The 26,524-nt window shown below is 42.0% G+C and overlaps 1 protein-coding gene across 4 annotated transcripts in view; it reads right to left on the reverse strand.

Moving 5' to 3' along the window:
* Babo (TGF-beta receptor type-1 babo) overlaps positions 1-26,524 on the reverse strand; it is a 46,516-nt gene that overhangs the window by 9,027 nt on the left and 10,965 nt on the right. Inside the window, exons 3-7 of one of the 4 annotated variants that reach the window (XM_076432047.1) lie at positions 12,298-12,467; positions 3,564-3,797; positions 1,919-2,152; positions 1,049-1,389; positions 268-507 (exon numbers count right to left, since the gene is read on the reverse strand). In XM_076432047.1, the coding sequence (XP_076288162.1) occupies positions 268-507; positions 1,049-1,389; positions 1,919-2,152; positions 3,564-3,797; positions 12,298-12,467 (1,219 nt within the window). Of the gene's footprint in view, positions 1-267; positions 508-1,048; positions 1,390-1,918; positions 2,153-3,563; positions 3,798-12,258; positions 12,468-16,688; positions 16,841-26,524 lie in introns of all 4 variants that reach the window. The other 3 variants (XM_076432046.1, XM_076432045.1, XM_076432048.1) reach the window with 3 other exon arrangements.

Raw genomic sequence — 26,524 nt, forward strand, 5'->3', positions numbered from 1 at the left:
ATTTCGCATAAAGATCTGCTGTCTAGTAATCTGTTAAAATATATGCATACGGAACAGCTGAACTTTTTATTCAACTGTATCTGTGGTACAATATTCTCTTGCAACTGTTCATACAACAACCTTGTTGCATAAACATGAAGCTACAAATACAAATAATTGAATGTACTTCCATGAACATAGTGCTCATCGACAAGGACGAAACGGGTAACCGGTAACCGATTGATCAGCAACGATCGAAGTACATATGTGTTTTCACTTTTCACGTACCTCGATCGACTGCCACCGGTTCGGTATCGACGGCCTCTGCCGGTCGGCGCAGACGACTTTACGCATCTCCTCGATCGTCGGATCCGAAGGCACCAGGTCGTAAAACGGTAACTGATATTCGTCGTGAATTCCGCCGACGTTGCATCGCCTGGCGATCTCCCAGAGGATCAGCCCGAGAGCGTATACGTCAGCCCTCTTGAACGAATCAAAGTGGTTCATGTTTATCGTCTCTTCGAGAACCTGAAAGCAGAACCAACAATCCTCAGCAGCCGTCTCGCTCTCGATGCAAAGACTCGTCATCGCATCGTCCAGAAAGTTTTACAACAACTTCCAAGTGTCTTGACCGTGTTAAATATTTTATAAAAACCGCGGAAACCTTAGTACTCTGAAGCCTGAAGCATCTCTCTTGCAAGACTCTCGAGAATCTTGAATAATTAAACAGTCGTGAAAGTTTGAGCATTGTTACAGTTACGGAGCTCTGAGATGTTTTTCATGTCGTGATCAAATGAAAGCTTCGAAATGGCCAAGAATTCTCCAGATCGAATGATTCGGGCAACAAGAAAATGTTGCACAATCATTCGAAAAATCAGGGGTGGAAGAAGCTAACATTTTCTTAATGGAATAAGCTAACAAAATAAGATTGATGAAACGCTTGGCTAAAACGAGGATTCTGTAAAAAGTAAAAGCACAAGCACGCCGATGAATATTAGCCTGGCAGTCGGGAGCGTTAATCGACTCGGAATTGTAGGATTATCGATTATCGTTGTTACTTTGAAATTACCTCGGGTGCCATGTACCGTTTGGTGCCGACCCGATTATTGAGCTGGATATCGACGGTGTCTGTAATTACGTCATGCCTGACGGCCAATCCGAGATCGCCGATCGCGCATGTACCATTCGTTTTCACGAGAATGTTCTTCGACTTCAGATCACGGTGAGCGATCGCCGGTTTGCCCTGCGTGCCGACGATCTCCATGTGAAGATGCGCCAGCCCGGTAGCGATCGACAGTGCCATCCTGATCATGCCATTGGTATCCACGGTCGATCTGTTCAGATAATCGAACAGCGAGCCCTTCTCGTGATAATCCGTGATCAACCATAGCTGAGTCCACGTGCCGTTATCTGAAAATGAAAATAGAAAAACAATGTTATTCATCTATCGATTACAATCTACTATTCGACAAAGATACGACCGATGATGGTCACAAGTCAGAATTAGACTGCGACTGCTAACGAAAATTGTCCGAGGACGCAAACGAAAAAGGAACAAAATTGTCTAGATGAAATATAAAACGGTAAAAGATTTGAAAAATCCAAAAATATTATGTTGTTTTTAATGTGAAACAACTATTAGGGATGAAATGAATTTTCATTTAACTTCTGCTTCCTCCAATCGATGCAGAATATTTTGGCTTTGGATAAAAATCCGCAGTCTACTGAGATTACATACTACATACATACAATGTAGTGGCCACACCGGCCACTATACATATGTATGTACGTTATAGGTGAGACGAGATCCTGTTCTCGCAGCAGAAAGGTCTCCAATTCGTCTCCTATTTGTAGAAGATGCGGCATTTGCAGTTGTTAAACGCGATCAAGTTTCATGCGACGCGACGCGCGACGGTGGACACGTGCGACTGTTGCGTACCTTTATTATCAGCGGCGATAAACCCGAGGATATTGTCGTGCCTCAGCATCACCGTCTGGTAAATTTCAGCCTCTCTGAACCAGGACCTCTCTTCCCGCGAGCTGAAGATCTTGACAGCGACATTCTCGCCCCTCCAACGACCACGCCAGACCTCGCCGAAGCGACCCTTTCCGATCGTCTCCACGAGCTGGATCTGGCGGGCTATACTCCGCTGTACCAGAAGCGGCAGACCTACTTGGGAGAGGATGGGCATTGAAGAACACGAATTTCAGTATGATTGAACATGACTCTCGTGTGCGTAAAGCTAATGGACCCCGACAACCGCGATTATCGTCACGCTAATTCTAACGGGAGTCGAGAGACGGGAGAATAACAAGAAGATACACTATACAGAGATAAAGTGTTACAGGCACAGAGCTGGGGAAAATAGTATTTTAAATAGTAAATAATAAACATATAATCCTATCTATTTTACAGTGTGTGTACAACTTTGAAAATAAAATATTTTATACAGGCCCGTACCAAGCGATCGTCTCCCTGCCCATTCGGATCATAAATTTCATGTTGCAAAATATTCAAGGATTCCTTATATCGATTTTTATATATAATACATATAGGAATATTAATCCTGAGCCATGAAATATTGTACTAATGTCAAGTATAGGTACTAACTTACGTCAGAATCTTGTGTTCCTTAATAAGTATGAAGCACAAAACAACACATTTTCCAAAATCGTGACAGCGAACGGGAAGAAGTTACTCCGACCACGGTCAAAATGGTACTGCGGTTGCCATCTCGGTTTTTTGTGAATGGTTAAGGGTGGGGGAATGTTGCGTTTGTTAATTGGACGGCGCGGCGCGGCGGTGTGTCGAACGAACTTTAGGTTCAGAAGTGGGGAAACTGTCGAAGAAATTCCTTTTGGTATTGTCTTCGGTCGTCAAGGACATGATTTATAAGGGTAGTCCGCTCGTCGTTTCGATGAGTCCGTCCTACGCGTTTTTTTGTTTACTATAACAACCTTTACACATACTATAACTACCTTTATCGCCTAATCCGCTGGAGGAACGGTGAGGTACGGTAACATTTCATAATTCAGGATTTAATATTCTTATAACAATGGATATAAGGTATTCTTTCATATTTTGCAACATCAATTTTATTATCCGAATGGGCACGGAGGAGACGCACACGCACACGATTATGTTCCGTCTCATCGACACGTCGTGGGTGGACTGAAGTAGTTTGCTTTTATTTATTACGTCTATACGTATAACTCCACACAATAAAATGTTGCAAAAACTTTAACAGCTAATATCTCATTAACTATTTGCTTGCGACATATGGCTTCTTCCAAACTTTCTCTCTTGTGAATGAATGGAAGGTGATGATGTAGAAAAACAACTTCCACAACAATTTGCTCTGTTACACGCAATGTCGCGACTTGCGACAAGTTTCTCTTACAACTGTCCAATGATCCAGAGGTGTAGATTCACCCCTAGAACGGTGACCATTACATTTTATACACCCTGTACAAACTTTAACATATAAAACAGACAAATTCAACGATATACATATAATATGATGACCTTGACGCTATTAACGAAGAAAATAAAGTCTGATCGTGAGAACTTTCTTTTGACCTACCCGAACCACTGCCACTGGTCGTCATCTCCAGCATGTCTCTAATCGTGACAGCACCGAGAATGGGTCGATCCGGCGCCTCCATCGAATCGTCTGGAAAATGTCCGGGCGGTCTCCTCTTGGTCATGTGTATGTGATAAATGATCATGACGATCACGCAGATCGCGCAGATCGGCACCGCTATCGTCAACGCCATCTTCCAAGTGACCCACGTCGCATCATTGCCGCCCGGAGACACTTTTTGCAACAAATTTTCGATTAGGTTGTGCGTCCGTAGGAAAGAAATCTAGCATGCGTGAAACCGCTCGGGGGAACGCGAACGCGTTCCGACCGTCGAAATATTGGCAAGCGATCCTCGCGATTTTTCAAATTTCTAATCAAACTCGTAAGCCGGAGCAAAGACCATTTTTTTTCAATTCCAAATTCGACTAGCAAATTTTCAAACACCGTGTCGTTCGCTCGTGCGACACCAAGACCAAGGTCACAACTGAACATTTTTCTGTGTATACGAATAACTACATTTTTGTGTTAATACATACTTATAAAACTGACCCCATAGATACATGTAGCCCTATTTTTGAGACACCCTGTATCATAGTATTATAATGGCGTGGTATCAATTGCTTTTTAATTATTTAACTATGTTCCGCTAATCTCCGATCATCATGAAACTTTCAGATACATCAGATACGTAACAGAATATTGTTCTTGAATTTTTTTGGTAGGTGTCACTCAAAGGGGGTTGCTTTTTTGTTCTACCCTTAACAATTTGCTCACAATTGTGAAAAAAATAATGAATATCTTAATTAACAACCGAGTGGCTAAAAGAGTTATTTTGCACACGACATCGATAAAAATTGTAAGCGGTGGGACCCGCTGCTGTATCCTTTTGTATCTTTATATTTGTGACGTTTTTCTTGTATACGAGAGCGAGAATGTTTGCTGCGAAAGTTGAAATCGAAAGGTGAAGTTTCGAAATAGGAATATCTGTCGCTGCGAGCCAGTTCCGAAAGACTCGAAGACAGCGACGTCCGAGTTTCACCTGTTCCGGCGAGATACGCGAAAGAAAAAATGTAAAATTCGAAAGTAAAGTTTCCTCGGCGTAACTTTCTTCGCTGAGGCGCCGCGACGCGCGGGGCGCCCGTATCAGCGTAAATTTCGCGTTTCTGGTGTTTGCTCGGCGATGTTCGACGCGAGGCTTGCACAATTCCGGCGGATCGAACGGAGCGCGTCCCCGGTCGAGCGAAAGAAGGAGAAGCAGCGAAGCCAATTCCAAAGAGGAGATATCAAAGGGAGGAGCAGCGAAGCTTCCAGAACGAGCGACATGCGGAAACCTCTTTAACGGAACGTGCCGAACGAAAAATCATTCCCACATGCGTGCGTGAGACCGGCATGGCAGGGCAAGTTTCATTAGCATTAGAGTGATGCAGGGCTTGCGGTTAGTCGCGAGTTTCGAACGGGACAGGGGTTGGTTGAGGGTTAGGAAACAAAAATTCTTTTCCAAGATAGAGATCAACGATAAATGTTCGATCGCACAATGATCGGTCATACTTTTCCACACCTTCCATGTCCGCTTGTACGTTCATCCTGCGCCAAAACAAAAGTGCTACATAATGAGAAACAACAAGGCCGTTTAAATATACATAATAAAGCAGAATTCGAGTGTGTGAACGCACAACATAGCGTCACGATGATTCACCTTCTCCGTCGAGATCGTTAAAGCTGAACCGATTTTCTTTCACATGTCCGGTTAGTGCTTGCGTAGAAACGGCGACGCTTCTTTCGCGATCTCCGGGGAGATCGAGAGGGATCGAGAAGCGCGCCGCTCGCAACTTACCTGCTCCTGGAAAACGACTATCACTCGGAGATACACACGCGGATGCTGTTAATCGGGTAATGTTTTCGGGAAAACCACACAGAACGTTAACGAGATTGTTTAGTCCCGGGGTACGTTTCAAAGTTCTCGGTCGAACATCCGAATCATCGTTGCTTCGATGTCGATTCTACAGAAACACGATTCCGCATCTGATTTCTAAACGTACAGGTGTCTGGTTCATCGGACTGCTCTTCTAACGTGAACATTGTTCAACACTTTCCCTACGAAAAATACGCCAAATTGTGTGGTTTGAAATTAAGGTCTAATAATCTAAAAGGTTTGAAATGTTACGCTCTAATTATACGTACGAGGTGAGATAACTACGACAATCGGTTTTAAAAAGAAAAAAAAATGGTATTAAAAACCATGCTTATTAGAATGGTATGTAATTTTGCAGTTTTGGCAGCGTATTCGAATTGAACAGTCCCAAAACATCGAGTACCGATTCTCGTAAAGAGGTGTCAACGTCACGGCAGTTGGTTCGTTAAATGACGTCCGTTTCGACGGGCAAAGTGTTAACAGGTCGTTCGAGCGGATCTCCGAGGAATTGCTACATTTGTTCCATCTGAATTCCGTGGATTCGCCAGAGGATAGAGTCAATCGACACGATTCACGATTCAGATCATTGGTTATCCTCGTGCGGCTGAATTTTTAATGGAGGTCGAAGTTCTGTCGTGGGAAACGATTGTTCGTGAACCGGGATCGATCGCGGGAGTCCGCACGAAGATCGCCTAGCAATTTGCGAGAAGCCACCGGTTTCATTCCCCACGAGGAATCCGATTAGGTGACGAACAACAGGCTGATTGACGGACAAAATGTCTGGATGATTGCACGCCCATCGCAAGCCTCGTAAGTAATTGGGCAGGACTCGGGAATCGGGAACAAATGCCTCGGCCGACCCGAGACGCCATGTTGAAGCGTACAGAGCATAATGCGTCGAAATAATCTAACCATAACATTGTCCAATCAATGCGGATTCTAAACAATACATTTGTAGATTTTATTCATCCTTTACAAATCCCTGTGTACACTCATTTCACGACGGTGTAAACGTAAACGGTTGCGTATTTTTAACTAGTGGACGTGACACCGTTGTTCTATTGCGCATACGTATAATCTTGTTTATAGCCTGTGTTATGTCCAATCTGTACAGAGAAGAGACTTTATCGTTGAGCGAAATGTAGATTTAATGATATTCATACACAAATTTGACGCCGTATAAAATCGCCACATAAAGAAATGAACTTGATGACTTCATTGGTAGTTTGACTTCTTCGTGTGTATATATGTACTTCGTTTTTTAAATAGATTTTCTTCCATGTACATATGTATGTTGGCAACTACTTTTACCTTCCTTTATTTTGCTCTACCTCCTGTTGCGAATGTATGCAATGAAAATGAGGAACTCGGATTATCTCCGACAGATTCGCCTTTCAGTATGTTACTTTTCCTCCGTGCGTTTCATGCATTATTTTATTTCGTTTTCGCTAACGAAGCTGGCAAAGCAAATATTCCAACTGTGACGAATACTTCTTTAACAGTAACAACTAAACTGCGGATTTTATACATTTATACCAAAAATTAGTATATAGGTGTAATCTAAAATCTAAAACAGCGAAACCATTAGAAGAATTTAGAAGTTCTGGTGTATTATATTCATCCAATTAAACATATTATGTATTATAAAAAAGAAAATAGCTTCCGGGGAGAAAATGTTTATTTTGCAAAAAGATCCGCAGTTTACCATACGAAAATAACTTTGCAACTGTTACGAATTCTCATTTTCCGCAGTTCCGCAAAACTGTTTTCTCGTAGCTCCGTCGTTAAAGTTTGTTCCATTGATGTTCAGCGAGCATTCACAGTCTAGAATCGAATATTTGCACGATTCCACCAATCGAGCAGGTGGCTGCCCTATGAACGTGACGGTAACACGCCCAACAAAAATCTGAAAAGCGCTACATGTTAAACCGCGCATCGATACAAATCATCGAAAGCAACGAAAACGCGCATCAATAACTAGTCGGCTCTCCCACGGGATTTTGAAGAGCCCGTACAATCGATGGATACCGCTTCCGATACGTCCCATCATCCCTCTGTCAATGTACGGTGCGAATACGCCTCGTTACTCTGGACAACATCGCGCTGTCGTCCATTTTATTCATGGCGCGTGTTTATCTTGTGGAAATATATTTAGTAAACGTTCGAAAATAACTTGCTTACAACTAGACTGCGGATCTTTATGCAAAATAAAACTATTCTGCATCGATTGTGGGGGAAGCAGGAATAAAATGAAAATTGATTTCATCCCTTAATGAGTTTGTTACGTTAAAACCAACATTACAATATTTTTCTTGAATTTTTCTAATCTATTACTGTTTTATATTTCAGCCAACTAATTTCTTCATAAGTCATCAGTCTACTTATAACTACATATGTAGGTAAATACAATTGCCATAAAGAAGTCCGGCTCTAAATAAACTCATCAATGACTAGTTCCTTTTTAACGGAAGCGTTAAAGAATGATTGGATTTCAAAGCAAGCGCACGGTTGCGATCAAGAGAATTTTCTTTCTTTCCGTCCGAGACGGTGAAATTCGATTTAGACAAGCGCGCGATCAAGATCAGACTCGAGGATTCTACTATTTCGCCGGTAGAACGGTTTTACAACGTCGTTTCTGTAATAAGAGACCATGCGAACCTACGCGAGACCGTATACATACATACATATGTCTACGCTCGTCGAAACGGAGATGTTTCTACATTCTACGCTCTTACGTCGGAGTTTCTACCTTTTTCAATTTCGCGTCGCTCGATACTCCAATATGCTTCTGACGTGAATGCTTTCACTCGGACAGTTCATTATTTAGAATGACGTTGCATTAGTACTTAATACTTATTACTGCAGGTGTACGTTTCACTGCGCTATTTTTTCCCATTGAAATTAAAATACGTAAAAGTGAATATTTTGCCCTGAATCAATTTGTACAATTCAACGAACCGATAGGACAATATCAATGTCCATTTTCTCTCGCTCCTTATATTTCACGGATAAACTTCAAATTCTGTGCTAGTTGTATGTATATTAAAAATTAACGTTCGATGTTGAAAAACGTATCACAGATTATTTTCATCGGATAAAACGTGATGTCGCAGGTCTCTTAAAGCCTTTTCAAAGCTGATCGTCAATTTCCGAACTGTGTGGGTTAAAGCATTGAAGATCTTTAGAAAGATTTTTAGAAAAGATTTAAATATACAAATTGGACCATAGATTCGGAAAGTCAGTGGCCAAGAGAATCTCCCGTGTAAAATGTTTGTAAATCGATTCCTGCGCGATCACGGATCACCACGAGCATACTTTCTAATCTGCTTGGAAAGTATCACGAGCGTGAATATTCCAGATACGAGAACAGGAGCGATGTGCTCGCGAATTGAAATTCCCTTTGACCGTATGGAAACGAGAAACGAGCGATAGCATCCCACAGATAACATACGCACGGACAATATTTTGCCAATGTCCATCAGGAAATTATGATTACATAAAGGGAAAGACTTCTATTCCGATCAGATTGTTATCGTGAAAATATCCCATACCGTTATAAATATTCTCAATTTCTCATTTTCAAACATCACGACAATGAGACTCATTTAAAAATCCTTACACGTTATCTACTAAACTAATTCTTGCAGCTTCGCGAGAAACCCTGAAGGCGTGTGATCAGCCTTTAAAAAAAGTTATGTATTCCGATTGAAAGGGTGTTCGAACGTTTCCGCGAATCACTGTAAATTTGCCGAAGGAAACCGGTTTCCAAAAACCGACAAACCCTACTTTATACTTAGACTGTCGACGTTAAACGAATTTATCAAAAATTTCAGTGACAAAATTACAAATCAGAAACGAAGTTTATTTTCGGGGTGAAATTGCCCCTGTCGGTATACAAGTACATATTAAGGTGGGGACTCTGGGAATGTCGAATATTTGTTGTGAAAAAATTCGGTTATTGCATATTTTCGCGGATAACGGAACCGTACGCTATCGTGGGACAAGAAAGGACGCGTGAAACCCGTAGTCGAACGACACAGATATTTCTCGGCGGAGCGAGCGTCAGGCATCTCGGTTTTATCGAGCGTCTCTCGAGCCGAGTCGGAGCAGCAGAATGCGATTACCGAGCGTAAGAATATAAATTCGGCATTATCTTATCCGCGAGCGGCTTACAAGGCGTGTATTATCATCGTGCAGGCCGGGCCGGGCCGGACCGGGCCCTCTCCTGTTCTGTAAACAGATGCGGATGATACAGAATCCAGCAGGCTGATCGTGACATCATAAAATTACGCTCAGTCCGCGAAAATCGCGGCCACTTAAATATTACGCGCGGCTGATAAAGCTGCTATCGCTCGCAAAATACGCGGGTATCTTCCGTTTATCGACGAATAAAGGGAGAGGGAAAGCAGGCGAGGTGTGTGGTAGAGAGGATGGAGAAAGAGGGAAAGAGGAAAAGAGAGAAGCGTTGTTCGATACATCGGAATCGATTCGGAACGGTACAGTTGACGCGCGGCTGCGATTAATTTGAGCATCGTTCCTGGGAAAACATGTTTGCCATGAGCCCCACGATAAATTGTTTCGATGATATGCTCTCGATTACCATTGGTGGAAATCGCATTCGATTTTTATCGGGAAATTTGATTACCTGACTCGACTACTTCGTCGGTGAACATTATTCTTCGGTACGCATCCTTGTTCGGTTATAACTAGACTCCGGATGTTTATGCGAATGTATATTTTTATAGAGAACAGAGATAGAGCAATACGAGACCTGGCCAGAAGTATGTTTTATGATTAGAGAATTCTGAAAATATATATTTTTCATTTTGCACTTTTTGCATAATGCATATGTTTTTATATTTTTTTATATTTAGAAACATATGCGACGACTTTCGCAGATTCGCATCCTATAAACTGAAAAATCTGAATCACATTTTCACCAAATAAAACAGTTGGTATGTACTTGCTTTCTCAATTAAAAGGTGAACGTAAATATCCATACAAGTAAATCATGATACAGACAGTAGGCGATTCATTAGTATGAAAGCTGCTGGAAATGTGGTTTTAGAAATCTGTTTTCTAGAAAATGTGTTTCGAAAGTTTAGACTCGAAAGTCTGGTTAAACTCCATTGTGTGTCCTACGATTTATTTTACGGCTTCAGTGATTGCAAGTCTTTTTACTGAGCGCGGCGTCGCTTGCAATTCCCGGACAATTGAAATATTATCGGCGCAAAAACGGTAGAAAATCTGCTCTGATTAATTTCGCGCGGCCGATTTCTCCACCGTTCCGATTCAGCGAAATCGCGAGATAACGGGTTAAACAGTCACCCAATAAAAACAGATGAATCAATATCGATTTTGCGAACGACGCAACACAAACACACGAGCCGAACGTGAATCGTCGAGTTACGCAATAGAACAACGGTTGTTCCGCATAATGAACAGCGCAGAGTAGAAAAAAAGGTGATTAAATTTCAGCATCCCGTTCCCTCGCATCATGCTCCATGTTCGTTCGGTGTCAGCACGGCACAAGCCAGTTGGATGAACAGAGACAACGTATACAGGGGACGAAAGATAGAGAAACATATGTGACAGAGATGATCGCCCAGACAATTCACAAAAAGCATCGAGAAGTCGATGATCTGAAAAAGCCCGATTTTCTTCTTAGTTTTATAGCGTTCGCCTTGCCAAGGTCGTTTTTGTGCGAAAAATTTCAATCGACATCGTCAGTCAATTTCTATTTTGTCAGTGCCCTATTTTCGAAAGACCTTATCATTTTTCTTCACAAAATATTTGCACGGTACAACCGCTGTAAGCATGTACATACTGCTTACACACTACTGTGCAAAAGAATGAAGCGCCCCGCCCCCGAAAAAATCAAATGAGAACACAGTTAAGTTTTGAAAAAGGATTCATTCCGCTGTTTAATCGAATAATTCTGAGAATGTTTTATTGCGGAATATCTAATTTCTACATAAAGATATCTTATAATTATACTGGGTGCACCTTTCTTTTACACAGTACATTGGATAGTGTACATACGTCGATTAATATGTACAAATTTATTTCCAGCTTTTTCCCTGTTTCGCTAACAATAAGTGTGAGGTTCCGTTCACAGCACTATGTGATTCAACTTTCATTGTTAATTTTCTACCGAAACCTAGTCCGTCAAACAATTTTCTGTTTATTCCCTTTGCTTTTTCGTTGTTTCGTCTCATCCATGTTTCGTCTTCCAATTATTCGGCATTGTTTAAGAAATTCGAATTATTGCCACAGATATCGAACGGAGTTTTGCGTCTTTTGGCATTCCTGACCGATTAAATAATTTTTCGTTGCACATATCAGTAGCATTTTACTTCAAATTTTAGTACACGAGTTTATTTTCGCTTCTGCAGAAATGGAAAAGAAATATATTAATGAATTGGTAATTACTTCTAAATAAGTAATATTTGATGTACATCAACAATTAATGTAGATCAGATTTGATCTTTTTAACAAAAACTTACTTAAAAATACTTTATTTGTGAGGGGTTAAAATTGATTTGCAAAAGGGAGAATTTGAAGGGCAAAACCAATGATGAAGTATAATTTGTTTTCATTGTGCGTTCTGATTGTTTTTAATTGACGTCCTGAGAAGTGAGCATGAAAAATAAAGACCTCCCCGTTATGCAAACATCGCATCGAGAAGGAATGGCGTTCGGACGCAAAACTCGGTTCGCGTTCGTCGCGGTTTTCCAGCAAGAAGTCGACCTTGGAAGGGAGAATCGCGCGCGGAAGCTGTACCTCGTCCGAGGTAATCGGCCAGTCGAGAATATGGCCCACCTCCGGTCTCGCGAGGAGGGAGAGAGGGCCTTAGGTCGCGATTGCAGTAGTCGGAGTTTTTGCAGCAGGCGATCACGTACTCCAAGTCACCTGGACCGTGTAGCGTGCTATTCGTGCTGCACCAGATCGAGTACTCGGACGACGGGAACGACTTCTCCTTATCGTAACACCTGAGAACAATTTCACATGACGCATGACGGCTACATCCGGTCTGCGAACCCAGCGAAAAGCGTGCCGCGACCTCTCGCGCCTCGAGTTCTCGCATGTCCGCGAACACGGGTGGTTTAGCGGTCGAGGAAACCGAACAAGCCTTTAACGGTACCTTGTCGACGGTATTTCGCCATATTTCTCTATTTCCCTTTCCCTCGGAAAGCTTTTCCTTCCGTCGCGACCGGAAACGATCGATTTGGACAAACAAAATTCCGGTCGATTCTGAAATCCCGCAAAAATAGATTGAATCATATCTTTTATGTAGGATATTTATACACGGTATGATCAGAAATATATATTCAGAATAAATATATTTTTATTAAGTATCATTAACATTCCATTACTAATGTATAGACAGCGTAATGTATAATAAAACAGATAACATTATACATTATGAGAATTTTAAAACACTGTTCTCGTATTTTCAACACCCTCTACATCGATTAAATCATAATAAAAAATCTTCTCACGAACGATGGACGATATGTATTGATAACTATAATTAAATCTCACCGTGGCATACGGAGAGTTGAATGCAGAGAGAATATGTATTTGTTTCGAGTGATGTAACAATATTCTTATAAATCTTGTATTTTTCAAAAGTACAATCTGATTGTCTAAAAATGTGATTTTTACAAGTGGTAGATGGATTTCATTACGTTTGTCCGCCCAAATCGATCGTATTCGCTATTCTCCATCGCGAAGATAACATTTCGCTAAGGACCGATCGTTCGCGATGCGTTGTAAATAAATTAAAGCAGCAGCTGCTGCTCGGTTGTGTTGCTTTTCCTCCTCTTCTTTTCTGTGCCGTTGTACTTTTTTCCTCGGTGTGCTTTTTCTTCGCTTTGTCACGGCCGTGATAAATTACGCTTATTACGAGGTCGTAAATTCGCGAGGACACCAGCGCAGCGGCGTGATACGTTCGGGAATAAATCATTAATAACTCCCCGATCCGCGCGGCCGCGCCGCCGCTTTTTCTGTCCGAAGTAATTTGGCTCTTAAGGGGCTGCATTATAACGTCGTTATCGCGGCCCTTTTCGGGAGGAGCCGTTGTTATATTAAATTGTTTTTTGCCTGGAACGCGGCCGAAACTTTACAGATGACTGATCATCTTTTTCCGTATTCGCGATCGTGTCGTTGCGCTCTTGCTATGCTTCAATCGACAGAAAAACTCTCTCTCTCTCTCTCTCTCTGTCATTTTCTCTACTCATTATTTACCAACATACAGGGTGTCCGCATTTTCTCGCCAAAATCTACCGGATTACATTAAAAAAGGTTCAAAACTTTTTGTCCCCGGAGATGATGTTTAACCCGCTTTCCTTGTGTTTGTCATCGAATTATAATAAACGCGGAGACGTTTTTGTGAACGTTTTTTTATAAAAGACGTAGTTATGAATGAAAAAGTAAGGACACCCTGTATGATTTTTCCTAATTTGCAAGTTCGGTGATTGTTCTGAACACTTGGATCGTTGTTACTTGGCGAAACGATCGGAATGGTCTCGATGCTAATAATAAAACCCGTTTAATAATTATCTGCGCCGCAAACGACCGTACAACAAGATACCATTAAGCATACTTATACGCCACAGCATTCTTCTAGATAAGTAATCGGTCAATTACTTAGAACTATTGAGAGTATGTACAGCATATTCCGATATCGGACACGCCGTCTACTGAAAAGAAGCACTTTAGTCCCCGAGGAGAACTGACACAGTTACACGAATATATGTTATGTATACGGAAGAGTTTCACAAGCCAGTGAAGAGGACAGGTCGTTAAAGGAAACTGTTTGTCAAATTGAAAATAAGAATGAACCCGGTCTGACGTACTGGGCTGATTGTTGCCCTTTGCCGTCCTTCAAAAGCGATGCGTCGCGAGTCGCGACAGCAAAGGAAGGAAAGGAAAGGAAAGAAAAGAAAAGGACATGGACGGATCAAACTGGAAAGACGTGCAGAAATGAGAACTACAATATTTTGCAGCTAGCACCAGCGAAACGTTCATGCAAGATTATTTATCGTCGTTTACTTTTCAAATCGCTTCTCCCGTGCCCAATGTTCTACAATTTTAGCGTACAGCACGTAGTTAACTTCTGTTTCGGATATTTGCAATGAATATTCGTTAGAAATCGACTGACTAGGCGAGGTCACAGCGGCGGGGCCGTCGATTTTAATTGAACTTTCTCTGGTGAATCTAGAACAAAAATAAGCTGACCCATGTCCGAGCGCTTATACATATATGTATGTACTGATTAGATGATAAAACTGTTTCTGTTTCAACAATTTCTCCTATGAAACCTCTATGAGCATTGTCGTGATCATTTTCTGATTAAACAGAGTCCAAACATGACATAATTCGAAGCACATTTCAATCTACTGCCTAATTCAATCGAGCTGTATCGCGTTTGGAGCCTTTTCGATCGGAGAAGTGTCACGAATATGTTGATAAAAGTTTCAAGAAAGACGCAATTATATAAAAACTTGCAAAAAACACTTTTTTTCACGTCCGATATAGTTAAAGAATGTGCTTGCCCTTCGATATTTACAGCACGAAAAAATCAACAACTGCTTCTATCCAGTAGGATAGATTGTAACTCCACTTTATCGGTCTTGCACGAACCTTCCGCCGTTGTAAACAACATCGACGACTACAGACTACAGACTACAGACTACAGGAAAGGTTAATACGCGCGTAATCTATCGGATTTGTATGCAGAGGGATGAGAGGTGAGGGGGCTGAGAAAGGCCGGGCGTAGAGCGCTTCCAACAGTTCTGTTCGAAAGGAAATCGAAGGAAAATATTTACAAAAGATGTCCTTTCTCTAAGGATCTGTTTGCCAATGTCACTACGTGTCTACTTTCGCTAGAGAGTGCAGAGAGGAGAGCGAGAGGAGAACATGCGACCGGTGCTTTCCAAGTCCGCTCGGGAGAACTTCCGGTCTCCGAGCACTTGTAAGCGAAGAAATAAAAAGAGGAGGAGGAAGAGGAGGATACCTTGAAGTAACAAGCACCTCCGTAGGTGGAAAATATTTTTCCTTTCGTTTTACATTACGATGTAACACACATTCTTTCACCTTTCTCGCTATATTCATTCGCGAACCATTATTCCAGATTGTTCGTACGCCAGACTGTAGAATAAAGTTGCTTTTGAAACATCGTTAAACAATTTCATTTAAAAAAAAAAAAATACATTATCACATAGGATAGGCTGCGCTGCAAAACTACACAGGAATAGGAAAGAAGGAAATGGATAAATTAATATTTGAAAAATGACGAAGAGAACATGTATAAATACGCGTATAATAATGAACTAAAAAATGTGAATTGTATTGATAAGCTATTCAATATCAAGTGGAAGAGTCGGAGATGCGAAGGGATGAGAATATAAATGCTGTACGATCGGTATCGGCATCGCCAGGATTTCGGTGCCAAGGAAAAGCGTTTAAGAAAATTTGTGGACATTCGACAATAGCGTACGAATTTTGGACTACCTTAATCAACTACGTGTTTTCCGATAATATACATACATCTACAGTGCTTTTCAATTTACTAAAGAATCAGCATCCGGAAAACGGAGATACAAGTTCCAACATTAACGCTACGTGTCCACTTAAGACAACATTTTTGTGTCGCCGATTAAACACAAAAACTGTGATCACTGGTCAAATTTCATCCTCCACATATAAATAAGATAAAATACCAAGCTTTTCTTTAACAAGAGCAACTTTGAGTCCCACTCGGGAACAATAGTTTCATAATCAAAGAACTGTTTTCTATTAAAACGTCGGAATCGAACGGTTCATCTGGCGGAAGCTTATTAATATGTAGTACCGAAAGGAAGAGATTACGTTGTTAAAAAGTCCTGAGCCATGGAGGATAGACTTGAAAAAATGAAACAAGTATCGCCGATAGTTAAAATCACATGGTTCAGAGTTCAGAGACACGATGGCGATCTCCTCGGTATGCCGCCGAGGAGAAATGATTGTTTGAAAGTGGACGCGTAACTTACCGAACACGCGATAAGTAATTAGAAGTAAAGATAAAGATAAAGATAAAGATAGACTGGAGAGACAGTGCGAGATAGAGAAACAGCGATACAGGACAGTGATAGATATAAAGAGCGCTGCAGAGCAAAAGCCTGAGCCACCTGCAGAGTGTTCGCTACTTCCAGGACGATGGACTATACCTTCTTTGCGGGGGTGCAGCTGAGGTTTCAGATCCCGATTGCAAAAATCCTCTTTGCAGCACTCGATGACGAAGGTCGTGTTCCGCGAGACGCTCGTCATGCAGAAGATGAGCGGCTCGGGCTGTGACGACGACAGCTGTTTATCCACGCACCTTCAAGCCGAGTTTGCACCAGTTTCAGATAAAAGAGACAAACCAGGTTGTCGTTCGGGGAGGGCGGGGTCTGGTTTTTTTTCACAAAGGGAGAGAACGGGAATGATGACGATGATCATGCTCTTGCGCACCCCAGCGTTCGAATACTCTCGTTGCGAACAGAAACGACTGGGGCGCAACGGTTACGTTGCTTCCGGGGGAGGAACTCGACTGCATATCGATTTTCATTCGCCGGTAGAACGATAAGATTACAGGCTCTGCTTTCTCATTTTTTTTACACCTGGATCCTCTTTTCCCGATTCGCCGGGGGACAGGTTCACTGTCCTACAAAGGCGCATGTTCGAATCGCACAAGATTTCGATGAAACCCGTAGCGGATCCGAGACCAATTCGAACGCTGAATTTCAGATTCTCGACAAACGGTAATCACACATTTCGTGGAGAGGGATACATATTATGTACAACTATAAATCTGGATTTCTTTTAACCGTCACTCTGCGTAGTGCATACATATGCGTTCACGCACAAAGAAAACGTCGCAACTGAACATTTTTCAGTTTTCGTTTTACTGCTTTAAAATGAAAAGATGATTGCGAAAATTCGTGCCCGGATTGAAAATAAAACACAACCCTTGTTTGTTCTTCCTGCTATTGTTGTACTGTTTTCTTCAAGAAAATGATTGTGGTTTAAATATCGGCAATTGTGTGTCGAGGGTGGGAAATTTAATGTTCAAATCAACTACTTTTTGGATTCGCTATATATGTGAAGGACAAGTCTTAGAAAAATATTGGATATTCTATAAATAAAGAAAAAGATGGGTGGAATATTTTTCTAAGAATTATTTCTCACATAAGTTTCATCGAAATCGGTTCATGTCAACTGTATATCTTCTGTCAAATGAGTATGAACAGACTGTAGAATATTATCTGTAAATGCTCCGTTGTGTTTGCAAAAATTTACGTCTTTTTCAGAATACTACGTTTCATAAACTAATACATATTGGCGTTTCTAATATACATATTCTGTTTCTGTGTTCGGTGATTTTCATGGGACCCCCTCGATCTGGTAACGCGATCAGTTGCCCAGACCTGTTTTAGGAATTAGTCAACTACAAAATAGACCGTGTCTCGCGAGAACGTTTCGCGGCTTGGGTCACTAAACAAACTCCAACATACGTTTCACAAGAAAGAAAGACAAAAAGGAAGGGAAAGATTGAAACTCATGAAAATCAAGAAGCTCAAACGGTATGAAATCAAAGTAGTGTACTGTTAAGAATTGAAAGGGAGAAGGGTAGAAGAAGAGAAAAAAACACCGTGCAACTCAACACTCGTTTGCGATACCTGACAGAGTGGGGGTAGCCAGTGGTAGGTAGCAGATCGTCGTCCCTGAAATCCCATGATTGCTCTCGACGCGACATCGTAGAGATCAAACCAAATGACAAAAAAGGAAAAAATCGAAAACGGAAAACGATGCGCTATCTCTCGTCTTTCGTTCTGCTCGCTTGTTCGTCCGTTTTATCGGCCGATCGTCGAGGGAGGATCGTCGCGATCGATGGATCCCCTCGGTCCTCGAGAACGAACCGGCTTCGGCTAAATCCAAGCAGGCACAATGTATCAAACCGAAACTAGCCACACATCAAATTTAAACAAAATCTAGACGTACATGTATGTGTATATATAATATATTGAAAGAAAACAGAGGAAAACCAAAAAAAAAAAATAAAAAATAAAAACGAAAACATGATAGTTAGGAGCAAACGAGCATCATTGCGGATGCAATGAGATGTTGGTTAGTGGGGGTCGTTCAAACGAGTCGTTCCGTACACGTAGAAGTTCCTGCGCGCTAAATTTTTACCGATTGCCGTGTCAACGTTTTGTATCAACGAATTGGTATATCTTAGAATGATCAATTTTGAATAAGAACTATGTTTTTCGTGAGCAATCCACGATAGAAGACAACGCGGTGGAATTTCTATTTGCACGAAATTGAATTTGCACAAAAAAATAAGAAGGGAGAAGTAAAAAATAATCATTTTTTAAGTAAACAAGTAAGTAAAAAACGATATGCAGGCCCGAGGAAAATGCGACTCGACGCTTGTCAAGGTGATCCAGAACGATGGTATGTAATCCGAACTGAATCGTGGGGATACGGGAAACGTCGCGTCGCCGCTAGATGATCGCGACGATAGTTTCTCTCCCCCTCACCGGGTGTCCCGCGCGGTGTGTGCGGTTTCAGTACGTGAATCGAATAAAATCAATTACATATTTCTTAATGCTTTCAAGTCATGAGAAAGCCGTTCGCGGCTCCGAGAAAGAAAACGAAGACGCGCCTCGACCGCGAATCTTCGAACACGGATTAAAAGATCGCTCGGCGCGCGTTGTAACTTCATTATTTCATTACGTGCGGTCGCCTTGTACGCCGAGTATTGTTTTTTAGCTTCTTGCTCTTGAGCCTTTGCATTCCCCATTAAGACGATACTTGATACTCTGCATTCCATAATAAATTGCTCGAAGCGATCGCCGAATAAAGAAGCTTGAATTTCGGGAAATAAGGACGAGAGTTCCAGTTTCCAGGGTACGTCATCGTAATGCGTCGACTTTATGCGTTATAGCGTTCGTACTTTAATGCCAGTGATGTAGGATTTGTTATCAATTGATTCGCGTGTGTACTTGTTAACGCGCATTCTTTTAATTAACGGGAGAAGTGGTCTTATTGTACATCCGAGAACTTTCACAAGCCTTGAGCGATGGAAGACTAATTAAAGTGTTTATATTAAAATCAAGCAACATAAGTGTGCACAGGATGTGTAAAGTAGGTGGTCTTCTTTCAGGATACTATCGGTATTAGCAAACCAAACCCGCGTAATTATTTGCAATTAATTAGCCGCAACGCTGCAGCCTTTAATCAAAGCCACGGATTTCTCGTGTATTCATTATTAATAAGAACGCGTGAAATCAATTCAGTTTGAAGATGCCTGGACATCTCCATGCATTTGCAAAATTAAATATCCTGAAAATTGATAATCGTACGAATCGTTTGTAAACCTCGTGTTCAACAACAGTAAACCATTTCCTTTCTCTTTTTTTATTATATCATATAAATACGTAATGTTCTACGCACACGACGTTACAATATTCACTAATTAACTTTCTTTTACCTTCAAACTTGCAATAGATGATTTTTTTTGTAAATAAATCTACTTATGATTACGGTAATGTCTCGATTTACAGTCCGCCACGGTAATATTGGGACACTTTTAAAAAGACGTGAACTTTATTAATGATGATAATGATAGATGATGAAATGCATAGAACTCTCCATTTAAAAAAAAATTGACGATAACCTTCATTTAAAAGAAAATAATGCAGATAGAAAAATTACAGACACCTTTACATTGCTTGCAAGCGAAGTCGGATGAAGGAGAATGCAGATATCATCGGTTCGGTTAATCAGGGTTCTAGTACATCGTCAATTTCACAAGTAAATGTGCCGAATCACGTCATATCTGGTTTCGTTTCAATCAGAGAAATGTCACGAATTTGTTGAGGAAAGTTTCGTAGAAAACAGAGTGGTGCGGAATCATTTTTTCGAGGCATTACCGTAAATCTAGAAAAACTGCCTACTGAAAGTTAGACTGGAGACATTTCGCTCGATTGTTGCTCGCGTCCCAAAATTAACCTCGAAACGTTGCCCACCTATTGCACTACACTCTGTGCAGTGCACCCTCTCGAATCGAGCACCAAGGGGTTTGCGTCGAATCGATGATCGATTCCAAGGGGAACGCGTAGCAATGGCGCGCGGCTGCCGCGTTGTCCCGTAGAATCACGCCGCCCTGTGCCAAGGCAAAAGGGAAACAAACGGGCGAAGATGAATAATGCCCGATAATAATTAGTTACGTTTTTACAAACCGAAAAACTCAGATTGATCTCGGATTCGCGTGCGCGAACACATTTGCGCGCGTACACGCCACCAAGTGGATAATGATCGGCACGTAATCCGTTAATTACTTTGTTCGATTCAAGAGAGACTTGCTTATTTTCGTTCTCCGTTTCTTTGGACCGATTTAGGCTGTGGTCACGATGAACGAGTGTTCCGATTCCGATCAACTGAACTGTACAAAAAAGGCTGTAAACGTTTGGCGAAACGTTAGTCGCACCACGACTTGAATTTGCACCACGAATTCAAGTATTTCTGCAGAAAAAAAGCATTTACAATCTTCAGAATGCTCGATCACACGATCGTACGATTAATGTGTTCCGACGAATTCGTGCGACTACTGAAGAAAGAAACGGATGCAGTGTATAAATTAATTTGCATTCGCGTAAGAATCAATTTACTTGTAGTTCTGACGCATTCGTCCGAACACGTTACTTCATCAGAAAACACACTCACTGTAACTGCAGCCCCGGGCGTTCGCGACACACTCTCCGAGTTTTGTGTACTGGAATACGTAATTTATCAAGAATCAAGAAAGACTATGCATGTATTTCAATTTTTTAACGATCACAAACAGACCACGATTAACTTGCTTGCAACGCTCTTAACAGTTTCGATACAATGACTGGACTGCGGATTTTAAATCAATGGACAGATTAAAAATATTTACAGATATTAATGTATCGGTCTGGGGTGTCAGCTGGTTAAAATCATTAAAAGCAGAAACGAATTTCTAGTTGGCTCTTCTTGCTTCTAATTGACGGAAACAATTTTGATTTTGCATAGAAATCTGCAGTCTAATAAAGACAAATCGAGTGACGAAAATCTTCCAAAAAAAAACAAAAAAATGAAAAAGAAAAACGTAAATGGATAGAAAAAATAAATGAGACAGGCATTTTCAAGTCATCTTATACCGTTCCGAGAATCGGGAAGATTTTGTTATTGACGGAGCGTCGTGGATATTTTTGTTGCCGATCGCGCGCGGCAACGCCGATGCAGAAAAACCTCTCGTTGCATAATATCCTCGGCCCGAGGAGATCGAGTTCTCCGAAAAATATAGCCGTTCAACGAAAGAATAATATACCTGTGTCCCAGTGCACGTCAGAGAATGCGTAGAAGAGCAACGAAGGTCATGTCATATATGTAGAAGGATGAAACCAATCGGCGCGGCGCGGAGCGTTACACTTTCGCGTCTCCCGGTTACGCGGAACGCGGCTTGTTACGCGCGGTTTACCCTAACACCGCTTGTTCGCACCTGCGTTCAACATCAATTTTGTACTCGTAAAACCTGGTCGGTGGACATTTACATACGTCACCGCGTTCAGACACCGTGTCGCTCAAACAGTTTCCGGTCTTCAGCTAAATCTTCTGAACAGGGCAAGGATGAGCGCGGTGGAGTGGATTTACCTCGAATACACAAGTGCCAGTACATACTCCCTTATCAACTCGTTTTCTTCGAGGGGATTTTTCTCGAGAATTTATAAACACTCTGAACGCAACCATAAGTAATGTTCGTTTTGTCAGATATTATTATTAGTATTTCTGAAAAACATCTCTGGCTAAGGTAAGTCTACATCACTAGCACTAGCAAAACGCAACTACTATAGTTTCGCAGAATAAATTTGATAAAAAGCAGGGCAGAAACGAAATTCTCCTTCTCTATTCGTCAAGTTTGTTTGATCGCCACTTGGCGGAATTGGCCTTTCCCGAAAAATCTTTCACGGCAGCGTGAAATGAGAGAACAATAGAATCTGTGTGTCTCGAGTTGCTCGGTAAAACTTCTGATAGTTCTCGACGTGGTCCGCGTAATCTGGTTTGTCGACGCTGCTCGTGACGTACTCCCTCCCATTACCAACACCTTCTGCAAATTAGAAGAGGAGGCGAACGCGAAACAGCCAGCGCGAGGAAACGTCATACGACCGAAAAAACGAAATAGAAAAAAACAACCACGAGAGAGAAATCAAACCACGAGTGCACACGACACTCGACCACCGCGAGGAATGCAGTTAATGATCTCGTTAGGAAGTTCGTTATTACGCTTGTTTTCACGGTTAGCTATAAAGAGCGAGCGTGTGCGCGGAGTTTAACCGCGCTCGTCCGTGTGCCCGTTTTGCGAGCGTGTTGGCTCGGCACGCCGAGCGATGCAAATATTTCCGCGCAAGTAACTGCCCCGCAGCCCAAAACGAAAAACAGCCGGTAAGGGTTCATTCAATGTTCGAGTTTCGCTCGAGGGAAAATAGGATTACCGGACAAAAGTTGCGTCGCGTGGAAACGTTGTTCTGCTCGATTTGATTTTTATCCGTGGATCGTCCTTCTTAACTCTCGAGGAGAAGTACCGGGTCTATAAAAAATCATTTACAAAATTCTATAAACATTTTTTTCTTGTATTCGAAGACTTAAGATATATGTATATGTATGTCAAGAAAATTACGGACTCAAAAAATGGTTTTTCATTACTTCATCAGTCCCATAAAAATTATTCAAATTTTCGACCGAGAAAGTCTAATGTCCCCCTAACATCTTTATCGACGCGTAAAAGTGCTGTCCGAGTTATAGTTGAATAAAACCGTCGGGCATGGTGGATTTAAAAATCTTGCGGTGCTAATTCGCGGTAATGCCACTGAAATTCATGTGGATCAAATTTCAAGCAGTACAGACACCGTGGCGCGGCGCGGCGCGGCGGGGGCAAAAACGGTAGTTATCCTGTTAACCATCGGTATCCATAAAACGAGCAGAATTTCCATTCCGCGGCGATCGCACGTGATTGCCCGATAATTTCCCATAACAAAGCGGAAAATTTGCATCGGAGGATCGTTGGACGTCGGTCGTTAAAAATGCGCACGAGTTGGTCCCGGGACTTGCCGCACCGTACTTGTTTCACGGGACAGAAAGACCGCGCGCAGTGCGGTATTTTCGCCGCGCCGGCTGAATAAACCACACCCAAAACAAGTATTACGCGAATCATTTTGCAATTTCTGGCCGCATCGATTTAGAAAACTCGCGGCACGGGAATATTCTGCGCATGCCTTCCGACCGACCGACCGGGCCGGCCGCGGATTAGTGTGTTTGCCACCCACACGCCTACAATCTGCAAATGTTACGGCCTCTCGAAATCTCTGGCCAACGAGTACACGGTTAGAAACAAGATGTTAATGTCTAAATTAGGAAAAAACAACACTTCCGACTGGTTACAATCGTGTCTACACCTGAGCTCGGGTCTCTTTCCCCTTGACTTCCGTCGATTCCTTCGCTTTCGCACGGTGGTCCTGAATCAAGATTTATTTCATTGAGAACGTGCAAGTCTTTGTCAATAATTCTGCTAATTTAATGTAGCCACGGTTCAACGTACAGTACAATAGAAAACAGGAGACTTTAAGTAGTCGCTTGGGCAGTAAAAGTTTGCTTTTTTTCATTTTAACCCCTTGCCATTTCCGTATCATTTTCTTTATAGCGACAGTGATTAAAATCGCCCTTATCCCCCCCCGAAAAATGTCACGGTATAGATAAAAATGACGTGACCAGTAGAAGCGATTTCGCTTTTCCATCGATCGTAATTAAAACTCGCGAACGGCTAAAGGCACGTTGCGGACCACCGTGTATCAACGAGAAAGCTGACAGGAGCTTGCCTCGGCCTTAGGACACGTGTCTTCACCGAAATAGCAGAGATACGAACGACGAAACTGCAGACTGAAAGTCAAGATAGCGTAGACACGGCTTAAAGACGCCTCTTCGCCACCTTGGCCTTTGCTATGCAGCTTGAGAGCCTGCTGGAGGAGCCACGTGGTCTGATAAGCTACTGACCTAAGCCGTGAGACACGTGTTCCTATCGGAGCACCGGGACCATATGGCAAAACTGCACGCCAGAAGCCGCTGCCGCTGCCGTGAGGACGCAGCTTAACACTAGGCTCACAGAACCCGTTAAAATCACCGGGTTCTAATATGTATGTTTGATTTACGATCATTGAGACTGGAAAGATGCATCCATGAGAGAAATTCAACAAATTTATTTCTTTCGGTATACAGTGTGGACCACGAAGCGTCGACAGTAGACTGCGGGTCTTTAAGCATTTATAGAAAAATTGAACAAACGAAATTCAAAATTGTTGAAAAATTTTTTTAATTGAAAATGTCAATATGGTATCTCCACTATTAAAATCGTTAAGGGAAGAAGTAGCGTTCAATTTAGTTTCTATTTGTTGCAATCGATGCAGACAATTTTCATTTTGCATAAAGATCCGCAGTCTAATTATTGCACTGAAGTACTATACACAGTACTGAATGGAACCGAATACATACATGTACAACAAATCGGCCTCCATGCGGCACGCGTTCTCGCCGTAACAGCAAAGTTCGCCAGAAGTCAAGATCGTGTGTACCCGGCTTAAGGGACGGTAACGTGGACGGGGACGGGGACGAGCACGAGCGAGTCCGAGCGATCGAGCACAAAGGAATGCGTTCAAATATCAGGCGAGATCCAATTTGTCAACGTTTGAATGCATGAAGATTCAATTTGTTCAGATGTACAAACGAGGACAAACGCGCGGCCGAGTGTTCTCGCTTGATGAACAAACAATAGGAGGACGTTCGCCTGCGTTTGATCGTATTCGATAATAATTGCTCTCGGAATTTATTCGTTGTTTGTTGCTCGCTCGTTCTTGCGACCGGCAGGGTGTAGACGCGACCGAACGAGTCGCTCCCGCTGGAAGAATACCTGAAGACAATTTAGGCGAGTCGGGAGACAGTAAGGCCGGATATAAGTTCCGGTTGCAGAAGTCTGTGTTGTCGCAGCAGATCCTGGACCGATAGATACCCGGCTTACCGTTGCAGAACAACGGCGCTTCTGGTGGTAGCCAGGAGCTTCGGTTGAAACACCTTTCACAACATCATTTCATCTTTTTTTATGAATTCGTGGTATCGCGGGGTGCACAGCCGGATATCACCGTATGTATTCCCGATTGAATTGGTGGCTATGTAATATGTATTCGGGATATACGGTTCAACTCGCGCATCACCCCGCGCGCGCGATCACTCGATACATAGCAGGAAATTGTCTCGTGCCGCTTTCACGACTCGGCCAATCAAATAATCTCGGCCATGCTATTTTCGATACGATCTCCGGCTAAATTATCCAAATTATCTGTCTGGGCCATTAAACATTTAAGCCCTGTCCGCAAGTCTGCGACCTCAGATATTCGTGTATCGTCTCGGACGATTTTCTTCAATTTCGAAACCGCACATCTATATCATTGGCTACCTGTGCTAACGATACCGCAGAGTAAAACTTTCCATTTTTATGTCCTCAACGATTCAGAGAAACTTGAAGAATTTTCATCGAGAAATTAGGCTGTGCGCTTGAAACTGATAAATCACAATTTTTAAAATTTTTTAAGTGTATACATATACCCCTACAATGACAGCATAACTTCTCCGTGAATTAAAAATAAATTTAATCAATTCAATCAATTCGATCAATATGTACCTTCTGTGAAACGAGAAAGCAATTAATTAACCACAACCACCGATTGAGAGTATAACAACATTTAAAGAACGTGTGTTTGAAATTTTCGAGAAGCTCCCTCGATTGTTCGTATTTTTGGCTACCCCCACGCGATTACCAAAAGGGCAAGTGGAAGAAAAAAAATAAATGAAAAGAACAAAGGAATACTGGAAACGAAGCAGAAGGGCCAGGACCCGGGACGGTTCTCTCTGCTCAGCTGCGAAATCTGAAAATTCGGTGTCGCGAAGCGTT

Source organism: Lasioglossum baleicum, chromosome 10, assembly GCF_051020765.1.
Source record: "Lasioglossum baleicum chromosome 10, iyLasBale1, whole genome shotgun sequence".
NCBI classification, from domain to species: domain Eukaryota; kingdom Metazoa; phylum Arthropoda; class Insecta; order Hymenoptera; family Halictidae; genus Lasioglossum; species Lasioglossum baleicum.